At 41.3% G+C, this 17,838-nt stretch overlaps 1 protein-coding gene across 5 annotated transcripts in view; it reads left to right on the top strand.

The window, feature by feature from the left end:
* The window catches only part of dclk1a (doublecortin-like kinase 1a), a 49,801-nt gene that overhangs the window by 1,672 nt on the left and 30,291 nt on the right, over window positions 1–17,838 (top strand). For 4 of the 5 annotated variants that reach the window (XM_056406900.1, XM_056406893.1, XM_056406884.1 and 1 more), the window contains 2 exons: window positions 551–900; window positions 17,580–17,691. In XM_056406900.1, coding sequence (XP_056262875.1) covers window positions 551–900; window positions 17,580–17,691 — 462 coding nt within the window. Of the gene's footprint in view, window positions 1–550; window positions 901–17,067; window positions 17,128–17,579; window positions 17,692–17,838 lie in introns of those variants that run through there. The other variant, XM_056406906.1, reaches the window with a different exon arrangement.

Genomic DNA, 17,838 nt, shown 5'->3' with positions numbered 1-17,838 from the left:
GTCCGGCGAGTATACTGCTCTATAAACACACCTTAGATTATTATGAAGATTATAAACCTATCACTCATTTGATGGCCATATGGTGATATACAGACATATGTTTTGGCCAGATTATCTCTCTCCTGATCTGTTTTACTCTCTAAGAAGCGACACGGGAAGAACGAAGAGTTGTTGACATCTTCTTTATTCCGTATCAAAATATTGGCCAGTATTTTGCCTGTAGAGGTATAAAGGAAATCAGTCAAGCAAAATATCCCATATCAGTGTATCTTTCATTTTCAATCTATTCATGAATGTTTTATGCTGCCGGCTCCCAGAATAATTGAGCCGTTGCTTGATTACGAGACGTTGAGCAAAGTAGCTATCGTGCCTATCTGCCCTCTTCTTTTCGTCCATTTATTCCGTCATATTCTTTACAATTCTCTCTCTCTCTCTCTCAGTCGAGCTTATCATTCCCTTTTCTTATTCCTGAAGCTCATCGTCATTTCCTGCAATGTTTCTTGAAGTAACCCCTCCCTGTGTTCTCCTCTCCTCCACTTCACCCTAACAGGTGACAGCTACGTGTGCAGCTCCATCGAAGCGTACAAAAAGTTGGATTACACAAAAAACGTGAACCCCAACTGGTCCGTAAACGTCAAGGCCTCGGCTGTGTCCTCCCGCGGGCCTCCCTCTCTGGGCAGCGCCAAGGCCGGTGGCCCAGAAAGCCGCGAAATGAAGGACTTCATACGCCCGAAGCTCGTGACGCTGGTGCGGAGCGGAGTGAAGCCCCGCAAAGCCGTGAGGATCCTTCTGAACAAGAAGACGGCCCACTCCTACGACCAAGTCCTCACCGACATCACCGACGCCATCAAGCTCGACTCCGGAGTGGTGAAGAAGATCTACACACTGGAGGGCAAACTGGTGAGAAATCATCCTCATCATCATCATCAGCTATGAGGGAACTAAAAGTGTCACGCGGCAAATAGAAATAGACCGGACACAGATATAAGAGTGAGTTTTTGTAAAATCCTAGCGAGTCACGGCCAGGGTTGCCAGGTCTGTGTGACAAAACCAGCCCAATGGCCAATAAAACCAGCCCAATATCAGAACTCAAAATATGCCCGTGCCAAACCATATACACTGCTTTTAAAGTCCATGTCCATGTGTGTACGTGCTGATCTGGAGTCAGTTTGGTAGGATTTGGGTATAAATAAATTATTTCATTTAAAATATGGATTTTTATTTAAAGATATTCATGTAATGTGCATGCAAAATAGGTCTACCCGAACCAGCGGACAAAAAATTCAACCCGTGGCAACACTTCAAAAGTAGCCCAATTCCGCGGGAAAACCGCGGACCTGGCAACACTGGTCACGGCCACACTTCTTTCATTACGGTGGCGGTTTTGCATTAGTGTTGCTAGAAGGGGGAAATGCAGATCAACAGGTTGATAGGAGGCTAAATATTTCATGACCACGCTCTCATTCAGCTGTGAGCCAGAGCTGTGACGAGAAAGAGTGACACACAGGAATGGATCGAGAGAGGGTTTAAGATGAAACACACGTATGAATGGAGTCTCGGCGATACGCTACAGCGAATGTGTGCCAGGGCTCCAGGAATTAGAGTCACGACCCTCTTGATAGTACACACCCACCTATTGGGCTCTCTCTCTTCCAGCTGCGGAGGAGGAGGGCGCTATAAAAAGAACACGCTTTGAAACAGTACCGTACACACATATGCATCGACCCACTCACGTATTCCCCGTACAGCAATACACTCTATGTGGGAATAGCACTGAACTTGGCCTTTGCTGCAGCTGAATGGAGCCAAACACACACACACCTTCTCTGTGCTGGCACACGTCCATGTGTGTGTGTGTGTGTTTGTGAGTTCTGGAATAGATAGATAGAAAGATAGATAGATATATACTTTATTAATCCCCAAGGGGAAATTTGTCATCACAGTAGCAGCACCAATAAACTAAAGACACAAGAATAAATATAATAAAATATAAAATATAAAAAACAGGGATGAAAGATATAGATGTATACAAGTAAAATATAAAATACAAAATGAAGTATATATGTTTATAAAATGAAACATATATGTATATATATATACACACACACACAAACATATATCATACAATGACTGTGCAAAGTATACAAAGTAAAATATAAAATACAAAATAAAATATATATGTATATATATATACACAACATATATGCATACACAAATATAATACTAATGACTGAAGCGTCACGGGACCACTTTTCCCCCGGCGGCGGCATCACAACGACGCCATTATTTTGAAACAGATTGCGTGTGACGTTGAGGGGCGTCCTGCCATTTTGTGTCGCGCAGTGGTAATCATATCCTAAATGAGCAATTTGTGCCTCATCCTCATGAATATTGTCTTTGCCTATAGGGGTTTCATTCCTAATTGCCATTTAATGCTCTGTGTTAGGATTTATCCCACTTCGAAAACATCAATCTTTATGAATCTTCATGTGTTGGCATTGGTGTGTCGTCCTGCCTCTGAAGCCATGCTGGGGGTTCAAGGATCCACCGTTGACCCATTAGGATGACCTGACCGGACCTGCTGGTTGGTCCCAGTACCGGCCAATACAATCCCTGAATCAGGCTTTCCTTGTGAAACCTGCTGTTGGGGATTAAACTAACCATTTTTTGCACAATACCTGTTAACTCTGTGGTCGTCTTTGGTTTCCGATTAACTTGGAGATTGCGCAATAAAAGCTGCGCTCACCCGGTTCAACTTTCTGCTATTTGAAGTAAGACTATTATGGTTCTACTATTTTTAGACGCAGTATTGATTGGGCCTGATGTAGGCATGGTAACACGCTCACTGACCAACTCCTTCAAATTATGTTTGTATTTATGCATGCGTGGGTTAATTCATATGGGAGGGTTTGCGTTTATTATGTTTCAGAGACTAAACAGTAGTTAATAAACTGGATTAGAGCACTAGAGCCGAACAGCCTTCTGTTTCTGAAGAGGTGAAAGGTCTCAGAAAACACGATCGATAAACTTGTATAGCTAATTTAAAATCCCTATGAAATGTGGTTAATCCATGTTAATTTGAGCATTGCACACAGAGAGAGATTAAGAGAGAGGCTTAGTATAACAAAAATAAACTCGATCCAACCTTAATTACATAAACTATGTCAATACATCTGAATGAAAACAATCCTAACAACAACATGTCGAAGCCAGTGAACACGTGGCTTGAATATGAGTGAGCTTAAGGTAATTATCTGACTCTGCACCAGGATATTGTTACCTTCAGCTAAGCCGTGTCAGTCATTGATCTTCCGGCTGAAGTAGGTTTCTAGGCCTGACGAGCCCGGAGAGAGAGAGCACCGGAGCACCGGAGCTCAGACTCCTCGCTTTCATTATTAACCCGTCTAATGAGGCCAGAGACAGTGAGGCAGCATGTATATGCACATCCCCGAAGCCAGATTATTCCTCTCTTTCCCTTGGTCAATCTTTTCAAAAGTTACGATATTCTATTTTTTTAATTATTAAACTGTGCTGTGATGAATACTGGATTATGTTTTTGGTATTTAAAACTAGGGCGAAGAGTTGCAGTTGCTGCTGTCTGTCTGCTTGCTATGCCTTTTCATTCATGTGTGTGTTTATGTGCACATATCTGCACTGGGGTTTTTCTATACTATTGTCAATCACTTGGTTTAAATTAAGTGTTTATGATACCTTTCTTTGAGGAGAATATTCTTTGACAAACCCGTCTTTATTCATAATTTTTTTTACAAAGGGACCCAAAGTGTTTGAAAAGCAATCTTACAAAAACGTATATATATATATCAATAAATATATATATATATATATATATATACACTACCGTTCAAAAGTTTCAGCACTGTTTTTTCAATAAAGATAACATTAATCAAAAATACACACTATACATTGTTAATGTGGTAAATGACTATTCTAGGTGGAAACGTCTGGTTTCTAATGAAATATCTCCATAGGTGTATAGAGGCCCATTTCCATCAACTATCACTCCAGTGTTCTAATGGTACATTGTGTTTGCTAATCGCCTTAGAAGACTAATATCTGATTAGAAAACCCTTGTGCAATTATGTTAGCACAGCTGAAAACAGTTATGCTGGTGATATAAGCTATACAACTGGCCTTCCTTTGAGCTTGAAGTTTGAAGAACAAAATTAATACTTCAAATTTTAATCATTATTTCTAACCTTGTCAATGTCTTGACTGTATTTTCTATTCAATTTTCAATTCATTTGATAAATAAAAGTGAGTTTTCATGGAAGACACGAAATTGTCTGGATGACCACAAACTTTTGAACGGTAGTGTATATATATAACTTATATGTCGTATCTATCCAAAATCAAACTCCAAGTCATGCATTCAATTCCACCTTCTCGTTACCCGATTGTTGCTGCAAACACATTCTTCCCCGGCCTATACCACATATGTTTAAGGTTTTTCTATTTTTCGATCACTGTTACAATATTTCCTCTCCGGCAATATTCAGTTAGAACTGGTAATGAGATGTGATCCAGAGGAAACGACATATGACATAGGAAGAAGTCTCTGTGACCATCTGATACGCGGCGTATACTCGACTGCGCTCGCTCTGGATATCGTGTTTCTGTCTGTAATGCGACCGACTTAAGTGATGAAGAGTGTATCAACTTCCTTCCCCGCTGTTGATTCTGCCCACGTCTCAGGTGTCACTGTAGATGGATAATATTTTTAAGCTCAGTCTCTCTTCCTCTGAGGTTACCACAACCTCATCATTGTCAGCCAGCTCTTCGACCGTGGCCGGTTTCTAAGGATGGTTTTATCTAGTTGCTTAGTAACCGTCCTGACCTGCCGTGATGTCATACAGTAGCATTTCGTCATGCCGTTAGAAGAGACACGACACATAAGTGGCTTAGAAAACTAAAAAATTAATACACGTAAGCTCTGTGTACACAAACAAACACAGATGTGCACACAGGCAGACGACGTCTGCAGCTCCCTGCCTTGAGCCTCGCAAAGGCTCACGCACACTTATGCACGGAGAGTGACACGCACCCTTTTTAACACACACATATACATTTCTGCTCATGCATCACTAGCTGTTAACTGAAGCGATGCCACTTAGGTCGGTTGCGTTCTGTTTTTCCAGTATCTCATAATTGAGCTCCTCTGCATCTCAGTGGGTTTAGTACAGAAGCATTCCCACATTGATCCAAATGCCAAACCTATTTTACTGGTTTATACTATAGTGATGTCTATGCGCACTGTTTGGGTTTTATTTTCACATTTAAAGGGTTATTTCTATAAAGTGAGGGCACCCATAAGGGATAGGATGGTTTACATTTAATCAGTAAATGCTGAGATACCCTGATGTTCCGTCTCAATGGTTCAAGCTCTAAACAGACAGTGGATCTTATTGTTTCTATAAGTCTCAAATGCATCATCTGGGATTCCTTGTCAAACTTGTCCTATCGTTAAAGTTTATTCGGAGTACCCGGGACTTTTTTACGAGATGTCGCTGTTGTTTTTTTGTGTTTTTGTAATTTGACAGAACCATCAACATTAAAGTAAATTAGTCTGCATGGCAATGTATGCTGCTGTTCTAGTTTTTATCCGTGTTGGAATTCAGATTCAGATTCAACTTTATTGTCATTGCACAGAGTACAGGTATTGAGGCAATTACCTTTTTTTAATTTTACATCTGACCAGAGTGCAAAGAAGCAGTGTACCATAAATAGAAAATCAAAAATCAAAAATGCAGTGCAGATATGGTCAACAGTGGAAATGTACAAATATATATAAACAGCATGTATGACTAAATTTAAATTAAAGTAAATAAATCCTCATGGCAATCGATGCAGCTGTTCTAGTTTTTATCTGTGTTGGGGGCGTGCATCTCGGGATTGTTGGTCTATCTGTCCAACCTGAGCATTAAAATATGTCATGACTATTTCAAGAATTGGCATTGCATTTTGGACATACATCTGCAGAGGATGAATCCTCAACTTTAGCCACTTCATATTTACTTATTTGGCTTTTAGTGAAATATCACTAATAATCTAGTTATCGGATGATCTTTATTTTCTGTGTTCATGAACAAACTCCATATCGGCTTCAGCTGTATTTTGTGTGTTTAGTGCTATTAATGTAACAGTTTAGCTCCACGCCTTCCTTTTTGTATTAGTTGTTTTCATCCTGTCACTAACTATCATGTCATTCCAGATCCTGCTTCCCATCTCGTCAGTCCAACTCCCTTCACCTGCCTCTGATCACTCCCTCGTTAGTCCCTCATTCCCTTCACCTGGTCTTCATGTCCATCTCACCTGTTTCCCATTCCCTCGTTAGTCCCTGTCTACTTAGGTTCCCTCACTTCCACTTGTCCTCTGCCACATTGTCTTGTGTTTTTCCGACCAAGCCCTCGAGCTTTCCATAGTTTGATTATTCTGTCTGTTCCGATCTTGACGACGCATTCAGTAAATAATCTTTATTTGAATTATCTGTCTCCTGAGTCGTGCATTTGGGTCCACCCTAATCCCGTCGTGACAATTAAGCAAACTGTAATACATTCTTACACAGTGAACTAAGATGTTGAACATTAAACCCTCTTCACATCCCCAATATGAGTATTATCATAGTTAGCTTGTCAGCATGCTGATGTTAGCATTTAGCTCTAAGGCTCAGACAGCCTCACTGAGTATAGTTCGCATGACTATTTACGTATTTTTGGGGCATATTATTATTCGTGTGTGAAGTATGATGACAGGAGCTTTGAGACGTATCCTCTTAACATATCAAATTATTTTAAAATGTTGGGATTGACACCCGAAAATTGTACGATCTGCTCTAAAAAGCTCTGACATTGCTTCTGGTGTTTCTTGACATTTACCTCAAAGTAATCAGTCCTCATGTAAACAGGTTACTTCAGACTTAATGTCCTTTTCTGACACGCATTTATTTTCTGGCTGTTTGTTATATATGGCCCAAGTAATACCTGAGCATGTTTTGACACTCATTAAATGGTGCATGTTAAGTTAAATAGAGGCTTAATGTAGGAGTAGAGTGTGGAGGAGCCACCTGTTCACTATCTGCAGTGCAGCTCTCACTTCTCAAACTGCATTGTTGGCCTCTTCTCCTTGTTGGCAAGGCGTAAGAGCTTTTAATATCTGTTATCTTCTCTTTTCTCTGCAGCCTCCTTCTCTCTGAGCCTCCTTTTTAGTTTCATTTTCTATCCACCCGTTACTGTTTCTGCTTCTCTCTCCCATCTGCGTCATTATTTCTCCTCTTATGTAATCTTCACCTTTCTTTCTGTGTACAGATTCTCTCTCTTCACTTCCATCAGGCCGTCCATACTTCCTTTAAACTTCCTTTTTCCCCCTAGTCTGTTTCTCTCTTGCTGTCAACATGCCATTTTTTGTTTACGGCTATTTAGTTCTCATTTAATTAGCACACCCGAATCCTCAAGCTGCAACATATGGCACCGTTCGCTCTCCCCACTCTCTGTCTTTCCATCTCTCCTGCCCCCCTCTCTGTCTCTCAGTGTATCACTCTCTATAACATAGCTTTATTTGTCATCCCCTTTTCATTTCTTCTCACTTTGTCCCACACTTTATCCTCGTTTTGTTGCCTCCACCCCGTCCTCCTTCTCCTAATTAGTCTGCATCCAGCTATGCAGGGACTGTAGAGAGGGTGCTATGGCAACGCCGCTTGAAAACATTGAACATCAAGGATTTTGCTCATATTCTAAGCAATATAGCTGTTTCTTAATCTTCATGTGGTGGATTGTGTGTTGATGATGTCACATTTTTTTCTTCTGCAGAGGTTTGTGGGAAGCAAAGTCCATCTGCTGCTGCTGATCTGCTGAGTCACAGTTACTCAGTGCAGCATGGTCTGTGTGTGTGTGTGTGTGTGTGTCATGCACCTATACTATACAGTGTAGTTGCTACTATTAACTACATCTGCAGAAATTCACATTGAGAATATGTGGCGTTTAGACATCTTACGATGTGTATGCGTGTGAACAGGAGGTGTCGATTCAGATTGTTTCTCTCCCTCTCGGCTTCAATCTGTCAGTTAGCTTGTTGTGTCTGTTTACCGGCAGACGGTGACTGTAGCAGATTGGAGGGCTGTCTGTAGTCAGAGGACCTGCTGCCAAATTAGGATCGATGGCAGACATTTCCAGCACAGGCAGATTTTTTGAGAACCTAGTCACACCGCAATTTCATCACACACACACACACACACACACACACACACACACACACACACACACACACACACACACACACTGTCTGCCTCACACACTTCCTGACTCTCATCGCTCTCAACCAAATCTGCATTTGAAAGATTGTGTTCCAGCTGCGTGCTTTTAGTTGCTTAAAGAGCGGCGGGACCGTAATATCTCAACTTTCAGAGCTTTTGTCTGACTGGGACTCGGATATGGGAAGCACATGGCGTTGTAAACATTGGATCATGTAATGCTCCTCAAAGCCAATTGAAAGGTAGAATTATGTCCTAATAAATACCTCAGATGTTGCACTCTCTTAAAATGTGATGTAGTCCTAATGTCCCACTTTGATGCAGTACATAGCAGAATTATTCTATTTAGCCATTTTAAAGTAATAGAAAACCACTGCAACTATATACATATGCTAAAGCTACCCACAAAAAAATCTTATAAAATACAATTCAAATATTTAAGTGTATTGCACTTCAAGTTTTCAAATGTCCAGTCAATGTACAGCAGAATCAAAACAGTTTGATTTATATGCTAATAGGGCTTGTTTTGACTAAATCAACCATAAGAGAAGGATGCCACTATCTTCATATCCGGTTCATCGTTTGAGTGATTTGTCTTACCAAATATATTCCCTCTTTCCTGTCTGTCAAATGTGAATATTTCTTGTTTTCAAATATACCTTTAGGTCTTAGACTGTTGATCAAACAAAACCAGACTTGTTTGCTCATCAGACGGATGTTGCCGCCTTTATTTTTGTATTGAAGTCAATGAACTAAACTAAGAAACAAACTCAGTGACCCACCTCCTGCTGTCCCCTCACTCAGTATTATGTACGTCTTCTTCTGTCAATGATCGCTCTAGTAACCTGGGCATTTCATTACACTCTCAATATATCTGTATCCACCCACAAGCTCATGCACACTCATCCTTTAAAATGGATTAAAGCCAACAGACTGAATGGGTGGGGGGAGATCAATAAGGGGGAGATGAAATAAACAAGTGAAAGAATGAGGTTAGAGGAGAGAGAGAGAGAGAGAGAGTTGGATAAAAGCAAGACAGCATGACAAGACAATAGAGATGGGATAAAGGTGAGGAGAACACTGGAGGGGGGAAAGGCTGGCGAGAGGCAGGGAAGTTGAGGCTGATGTTGCATCTGATTTATCTCCTTGTTGAAACAGCGCTGCATATTTCCTTTTTTTGTTTGTTCCATGATTGGCTCCCTTCAGACACGCTGAGAGAAACACATCTTCAAAACAAAGTCGACTCTCCCCCTTGTGGAGAGCAGACGCGGTTACATAAGATAAGATAAGATAAGATAATCCTTTATTAGTCCCACAGTCGGGAAATTTCAGGATCACAGCAGCGGTGCACGTTAGAGCATTAATAAAAATAAAAGACAATAACAATACTAAATACTAAACTAAAATACTAAATATACAGAGGAAACTAAATATACAAGGGGAAAACAAAGTAAAGTGCTGAGTAAAGGGTTGAGTTTGCCAGGATCTCCAGGATCTACTGCAGTTTGTTGTGCAGCCTGACAGCAGCAGGAAGGAAGGACTTGAGGTATCTCTCCTCAGACACGAGGAGGAATCAGCCGGTGGCTGAAGGAGCTGTGCAGAGCTGCCAGAGTGTCATGCATGGGGTGGGAGGTGTGGTTCATCAGGGACGAGAGCTTTGCCATCATCCTCTCGTCCCCCACCACCAAGATGTTACGCAAGAGAGCAGCCAGTCTGCTGTGTGCTGGTTTTGAGGTGAACGCTTCCCTCGCTTACTTCCGCCATCCGCCACGGAATAATTAACCAATTTCTCTACGTTCTACTTCTTGTGAAAATGCCACGCACGTCGTAACATCTAGCGCCCCGGTGTGAATGACTTCTCTGATATGTACATACATACATACATGGTGAACTAATCTTACATTAGGTTGTTCAGCTGTAGTAAGACGGCATTGAAGGCCCCGCCACTGCTAAAGAGCCTCCAGGACCCGCTGACAGCATGTGTGAAGTGCACTGGGGTCAGATTGGCCTGTGGGCTCTCTGGATGTCATGTCTTTCCTCAAAAGTGTGACATGTGACATTCATTTTACTTATTTAATCATCATAATAACACAGCACAAGTCAATATTATCACACTGTGAATGCGCAGTATTTTAATTACCTCTAAATGTAGAGATTTTGACCTGTTTAAAACGGACAAATCACTGCTAATTTCTATAAAATGACAGCCATTTAAAGATAGTAATTGTTAGCTTTTGCCCCAAGAAAAAATGCCCTGTTCTTTCCAAATGAATGTCAAACTCATATAGTTATATTGATTATAGTCTATAAGATGATGGCCATTTCAAGACAGTAATTTTTGCTAATAAATGTCAAACCCATGCAGTTATATTGATTATAGTCCCACCCCTAGGCTACACACTGCATCCAATTCTGATGTCTGCTGCAGCCCATACACAGTGGTATGTAAATATTAAAAACGTTGTCATTCCTTTGCATCTTTTTTAGTCCTTCGCTTTAGATGCTCTGCATATTTGCAACAGATTATTTTCTCCCCTTTCTCTTTCTCTCTCTCCTTTTATCTTGTATCAATACGGCCATCTGTTATTCCGTCAGTCTGCCCTTCTTCCAGTTTTCCATCCGTCTGTCTCTCTCCGTTGTTGGTGTTTCGGAGCAGCCGGCCAGCTGCAGTTGATTCAGCACCGCGGACAGCTCCACTGAGTTTATCGCCCCACAGGGTGCAGAAACAGCTCGTCCCTCCAGAATGAGCTCTCTTCGTGGGCAGAGATCCCGTCGACCTCCCTGCGTCCTCTGTGCAAACACTGTGAATCTATTGTGGTGCAGGAGATTAGCGGTTGAGTCTCCAATCTCCTTTTCTATTTGGGTTTTTTATGTCTCTCTCTAGACGGCTCTTTGTTTTAATCTGAGAGAAATGCTTAGGTTTCTTACCAAAGAAAGACAACGTTTAAAAAAGAATACACACAAGCAAAAACAGTCACGTTAAATAACCTCTAAAAAATATTCAGTGTATTGTCGACAGGGGGGCAGTTCATGTTTTTTTAATTATCAATTAATATAATATATAATATATATTTAGTCTATAGAATGTCAGAAAATAGTGATTTATTTACCAAATACTTGTGAAAGTGTCTTCAAATGTCTTGTTTTATCAAATCAACGGTTTATACCTAAATATATATTCAATCTAACACAGAGAAGCAGCAAATGCTCACATTTGAGATGCTGGACCCAAGAAATATGCCTAACTATTTCTTGATAAATGAGTTATTAAAAGTGTTGACGATACTTTTTTTTGGTGATCAAAATAGGAAAAATAATAAAATACGGGCAGGAAAAGAAAGCACTATATTTACACATTTGAACTTTTAATTATATCTATATTAATCTTAAATGTTGAACTTTTACATAGACAATATCGATTGATTGTTTCCGCACTAAGTGTAACTTACTAACTAATCGAGGTAGACAAACACATGTGCCTCACACAGCGGCTATCAGAAACTCCCATGACAAAGCGAGGAGCTGACAGATGAGCCCTCAAGTAGATCTCTCATCTGACAGGGAGACGGAAATAGACGATCTAAAAGAGCAGAGTGAGCGGAGTTGTCACTGATCATTGTTCCCAGCATCTGAACACAAAAAAAGCGAAGATGTTGCACCCCCGGGGGGCTCAGAAGGGGCGTCTGTCGCTGGTCGTTTGTGTGTGTCCATACAACATAACAGTCAGGGTTGTGTCTCCACATTTGGCCGTGTGTGTGTGTGTGTGTGTTCTCACTAAAAGTGAGATGAGCTAGTGGTCACCATACAGTATGCTCATTGTGTGTGTGTGTGTGTGTGTGTGTGTGTGTGTGTGTGTGTGTGTGAGCACCCGCACGAAAACTCTGCCATCCCTCATGATAGACACAAACAGAAGAGCAACTCAGATGTTATGGCGTATAACTGTCTGTGCCTATCTCTCTCTTTCTTGTTTGATCCTCGATGTCCAGGTGGTCAGTGTGTGTAGTGAGTCTACACCAGTGCACCTTGTCCAGTACACCTTGTCCAGTGCACCTTGTCCAGTGCACCTTGTCCAGTGCACCTTGTCCAGTACACCTTGTCCAGTGCACCTTGTCCAGTGCACCTTGTCCAGTACACCTTGTCCAGTGCACCTTGTCCAGTACACCTTGTCCAGTACACCTTGTCCAGTACACCTTGTCCAGTGCACCTTGTCGATGCTTTTCTGGTGGTACTGCAGTTGCATTTGTGTTGTGTGGAATGACCTGTACAGCTCTCAACACCATGTGGTTATTTAACAGTGCCACCATGTGGAGGCAGTGCTTGTCGACCTCAGTTTACGATCCACCTTTGCACTTAAGTTGTTCAAATGAATAATAGTAATAATAAAAAGTGATAAAGTGATAAGTTAATAAAGTGCAAACAGTCAACAATTCACAACAACAAAGAATATTTAGTCAACATATATTTGATAATTATATAGAGGGTTATATACAGGATGTAGGGAGTGTTTGCCGAAGCAGAAAGAGAGAGTATGTGCCTAAAATCAGCTTTTTAAAAAAAGTCTAATTTAAGTACGTATTTAATCTCAAATAAACATAGAAAGAGAAGGAAAAACACAGGGAATGTGAGAAACAGACACTTTGGTAGGTGTTTAGTGTTTCTCCACTAGGTGGCGTAGTGACAACATAAATGAGTTTACTGAGACGTGTTCATAACAATCACGTGTTGCGTAACAGATCCTCAGATGATGGTCACATTTGTCAGTGTATGCTTTCGTTGGTCATGAAGTAATATATTTTTTTGTAAACAAACCTCTCCCTGTTGTAAAAGCTAAATATATAAAATGATAACAAGCCTAATAACAAATGCCTTTTGCCCTCGTGTCATGTAGAGCACCGTCAGTATGAGGGACGATGGTTGTGTGTTGGGCACGTGAGATGTGACACAAACTTTAAACCTGTCAAACTTATGTCTTGATTCTGTTTTGCTCTCAACCAAAACAAGTGAATTTATTATGTTTTTTTTATTGTCTGGATGTGCTTCCTTAGAGCCTTTTCAGGTTTTAATAAGAAAACGTGTGCGAGGTGATGGTAGAGTTATGAAATTGCCAATTTCCACAATCTGCTCTGCTCTTTTCTCATCATCTTATTCTAGTCTCGCTTTTCTCCTCAGTTCCTTTGATCGTTTTTTTCCTGTCCTTGTTTTAGCACCAGTGGATGTTGTGTAACCGCACAACATCCGCACAACATCCGCACAACATTCACAGCAGCAGCAGAGACATCAAAGCGGCATCTTTTGTCATCGTGCTCGGAGAAGGGGTACGAGCAGCAGTCAGGAATAGATCCTCCTCTGTTGCTCGTTTCCCTCTCTCGGCGTGTTCCCTCTCTAACTCTGGGGATTTTTTTTTAACAGCTTTTAATGATTCCTCCCCCCCCCCCACACCTCTCTCTCTCTCTCTCTCTCTTTTTCTCTTTCTCTTTTCACCTTTCAATAGGTCTGGTTTATTTCAATATAAACCAGACCATGAGCCACATGATAAGGTGTTTGTATGGATTTATGTGAATGACACAGTTCTGTAGAGCAAAGTAGATGAAATATGAATGATGGATCACAGTAGGCCCATTGTGCAGCCAGTGGCATGCACTAGCCATGCAACAAAGCCTGGGGGAGGGGGCAGTATCACCATGCCAACCATACTTTTCACACACTTCTCAATATACAGTATCTGTTCATGTGTTGCTCCATATTAGTTTCACCTGCAGCTCAGAAGAGCCCCTATAGAGCCTGACTTACACAAAGACACCGCTGCCACTATTTCTCTTTCACTTTCCTCTTTCCGTCCTCATCATTCTGATTATATTCCGCACGTGTTCTCTCAATTAAATACATTTTATTTTATATAGCCAAATACCACAAAGTACGAATTTGCCTCGGAGGGCTTTACAATCAGTACACGTACGACATCCCAGACCTTTGACCTCACATCGGATCAGGAAAAACTCCCAAAAAATAGAAAAAAAACCCTTTCGGGGGCAAAAAAGCAAAGAAACCTTCAGGAGAGCAACAGAGGAGGATCCCTCTCCAGGATGGACAGAATAATATCTCACGTGTACAGATTGAAGCGTTCCAGAGTTCCATAAACACATTCAATGCATATGACAGAAATGATGAATGGTTCCTTCCTTTCCTCCCTGTTTACCTGACATGTCTGGTACAGTTTCTATCTGGTGGTAAGCAGCTTCAAAGGACCTCATTTCAGCTTCCTCCTGCATGTGGGTCGGCTCCAGCAGCAGCAGCAGCGTCGTGGTCCGACTGCGAGTAGAAACCATTCAAAAGACCGCCAGCTTGAAATGTATGATTATACCCTGAACGGTTGCCACGCAAACATTATCATTCCTTTAGAGCTAAACATATATCTTTCTTTAGATTAGCATTGAGATCAAGAGAGTGTATAAAAGTGAGCATTTATACAGTATGAGCATCAACAAAAACACGTCATTTTTTACAAAAACTCAAAACAGTGCTTCCACATTATTAAAATCGATTGCATGAAATATTTTTAAAAACTTCAGAATAAATGTTAAATATTCATTCCCAAACTGTTTGAAACTCATTTCATTCAAATGTATGATATTTAAAACCTTCTTTACGAATGTTTCCGACAGCTAAAGTGGAAAATGTCCATTCCCCACTGAAAAACAACAGATCGATAAGAAAGAAGAAAGAGCGATCAATGTGACATTGACATACACATTAAAATAATGTACAATTTACAGTCAAATAAACACACTTAGAGGTAGGAGTGTCCATGGCCCGCTGGGGAAATGTGAACAGAACCAGCCTCTGCATCTGTTTCTGGAGCCGCTCACCCCTCAAATAATGACCAGCACGCTATCGGGGGGTATCATGGGAAAAAAGCAATATGCGCTTTATATGAAACTAGATTAATATCGCTTCCACACACACACACACACACACACACATCTCCATGTGTGGCTGTTCAGAACCATATGTTTTCACGTGATGTGTGGCCCAATGTACGCGGACAGGGACTCAAACCTTGATTTGAAAAGTTAAATAAAATGGATCCATTCTCTACAGAGAGTGTGTCTCTGTTAGGCAGTATGACTCCAACCATCTCCACACACACACACACACACACACGCACACACACACATGTCGATGTTGCTGTTATATCCGCTGTGACTTTCTTTGGGGCTGTTGATCTGTGGCTATTAGGAGTCTAAATGGATTCTTAGATGTTAATCGCCATGAAAATGCAATAAAGGTAACTCCAGGCGGTGCTCGATATGCATGCAGCCTAAATTGTAATTGCTCTTAATAGTTTTTGGGTTGGAAATTTGTCATAGCCGACGGATGAAATATTGTCATCCTGTAAATCCCTTTTCTGACTACCGTTGCCTCTCGCGAAATATGATTTGGAATATTAATGGCTTGGGATTCAAATGTGATGGTGGCCTGTGGGGTGTAATTAAAGTTGTTTGAGAAAATCATACAGAGTTTAGATCAGATATAGAATTAGTTGTTCATTTAATCAAATAGAAAACAATGAAGAGCGCCGTGTTTCTAAGCCTGTTTGTCATCATGAATTGGTTATTGCTGATTTAGGGTGAGTTTATAGATTAAAGCATGACAACATCTGTCTTGTGTGGTGTTGCATTGGAATCGGGGCCTGTCAGCACGTCACTCGGTTCGCTATTAGCTTTGCCGTATGGAGCCTTCAAAGAATGACAGTGACTCATTAAGACTTCCCCCTGTGAGTCAACTCTACTTATTACCTTCGCATTGAAAATGCGGAAGGTAATGTTTTGATTGCCGTGTATTTATTTATTTGTATGCGTGTTCCTCGCATAACAAAAAAAGTTTTTAACCGAATCGCATGAAATTTGGTGGGATGATTGATTATTAGCCGGGGACCATTTGATTATATTTTGGGATCAATCGGGTCAAAGGTCAAGGTCAATGTCATGGAAAGGTCAAAATCTTCTTTTTACCATAGCACGGTCAATTTTTATCCAATTGGCATGCAACTAATGCCAACATGTTCATAATTCATTGCCCAATCCTGTGATATGCGACGGTATGCGCTCTACAGAGTGCCCATTCTAGTTCAACATTAATCTCAAATGTTTCATATCTTTAAACTCCTCTCTTCCTCATACCCTCTCTCTCTCTCGCTCTCATTTTTAAGTCTCTCCGTACCTCGTAAAATGCTCTCCCTCGTCTTTCAGTTTTTCTTCTCTTTGCTACTCATTACCATTCATGGGACTCTCGTCCTCCGGGGAACAGACTCCCTGGCTCTGGATGTCCGGTGCACGTGCTGCAGCGAATCAGCAAATTAGTGAGTCCTCAGGTCTCATTAAAGTTGCCGCCGACATACTGATTAACTGGAGAAACGACGCCGTGCTGGAGCTCAGGGACACGTGAGACGTGCACACAGATATGTTCCCCAGAATGCACGCTGGCAAGAACATGCTTGATAAAAAAACAGACCTCCCATGTGTTCTTTATCTGTGGCCTTGGACTCTCCGGGAAAGTCAATTTTGTGAGCATGCTCAGAGCAGCGCAGTGTGTTAGTGTGTTAGTGTGTGTTCTAGTGTGCAGTGTGTGCAGAGCATCAGGAGCTTTGAACTAAAGAAGATAAGGAGAGTGTGTCATTTATATATCTGCAGAACCAGCTGGGACTTTATTGCTGCATGAAGCTTTTCTTTTCCTTCAACATTATAAATAGTTGAGGTTTCTTTGGTGTCAAACACAAGGCCCGCGGGCCGAATGTGGCCCGCCACGTCATTTTATGTGGCCCCTCACGGCTTGAAAGAGACATGATCAGCTTCTCTTCAAGAAATGTAAGAATCATATCCTGTGCTTTAATTTTGAAGGTTTCAAATTAAATGGATATATTATAAAATTAGAGAAATGTTCTTATGTACAATACTCCTACACTTGAATACATAATAATCAAATGCACAGAGATTTATTTCACAATTTGTTCGGGAGTAGTTATTATTATTATCTTTATTGAAAAGGGACCATGTACAGTTAACACATAAATGTCACCATTTGATGCGCTGTAGCGGATTGTAGCTACAGTGTAAACAGTGTTTCAGTTACACCGGCCCTTTAAGAGGCAGCCATGATGCTGATGTGGCCCACGCTGAAAATGAGTTTGACACCCCTGCCCTAGAAGTAGAAAGATGCCACTGGAGTGAAATAAAGCACACGTCCACAATTAACTCGGAGTGTGACTTGGAATCGAAAATATGAATAAATATAAAATCCTCTGTGTCTTTGTCTCCAGGTGTCGTGTCTCCAGGACTTCTTCGGCGACGAGGACGTCTTCGTAGCGTGCGGACCGGAGAAGTTCCGCTACCAAGACGACTTGATGTTGGATGAGAGCGGCGAGGCTTCTAGTAGGTGGTCCCATATTTTTCATGCTGACATTTCACATCTGACTCCCACTTCTTCCTGCCCCCAGCTGAGCTTTCATAATGTTTTTTTTTGTGCGTACATGGGTGTGTGTGTGTGTGTGTGTGTGTGCGTGTGTGTGTGCTGTTTTC

Source organism: Pseudoliparis swirei, chromosome 3 (genome assembly GCF_029220125.1).
Source record: "Pseudoliparis swirei isolate HS2019 ecotype Mariana Trench chromosome 3, NWPU_hadal_v1, whole genome shotgun sequence".
Classification (NCBI taxonomy): Eukaryota; Metazoa; Chordata; class Actinopteri; order Perciformes; family Liparidae; genus Pseudoliparis; species Pseudoliparis swirei.
Note: the sequence above shows the minus strand (reverse complement) of the source record. Positions and strands in the feature narration are given on the sequence as shown.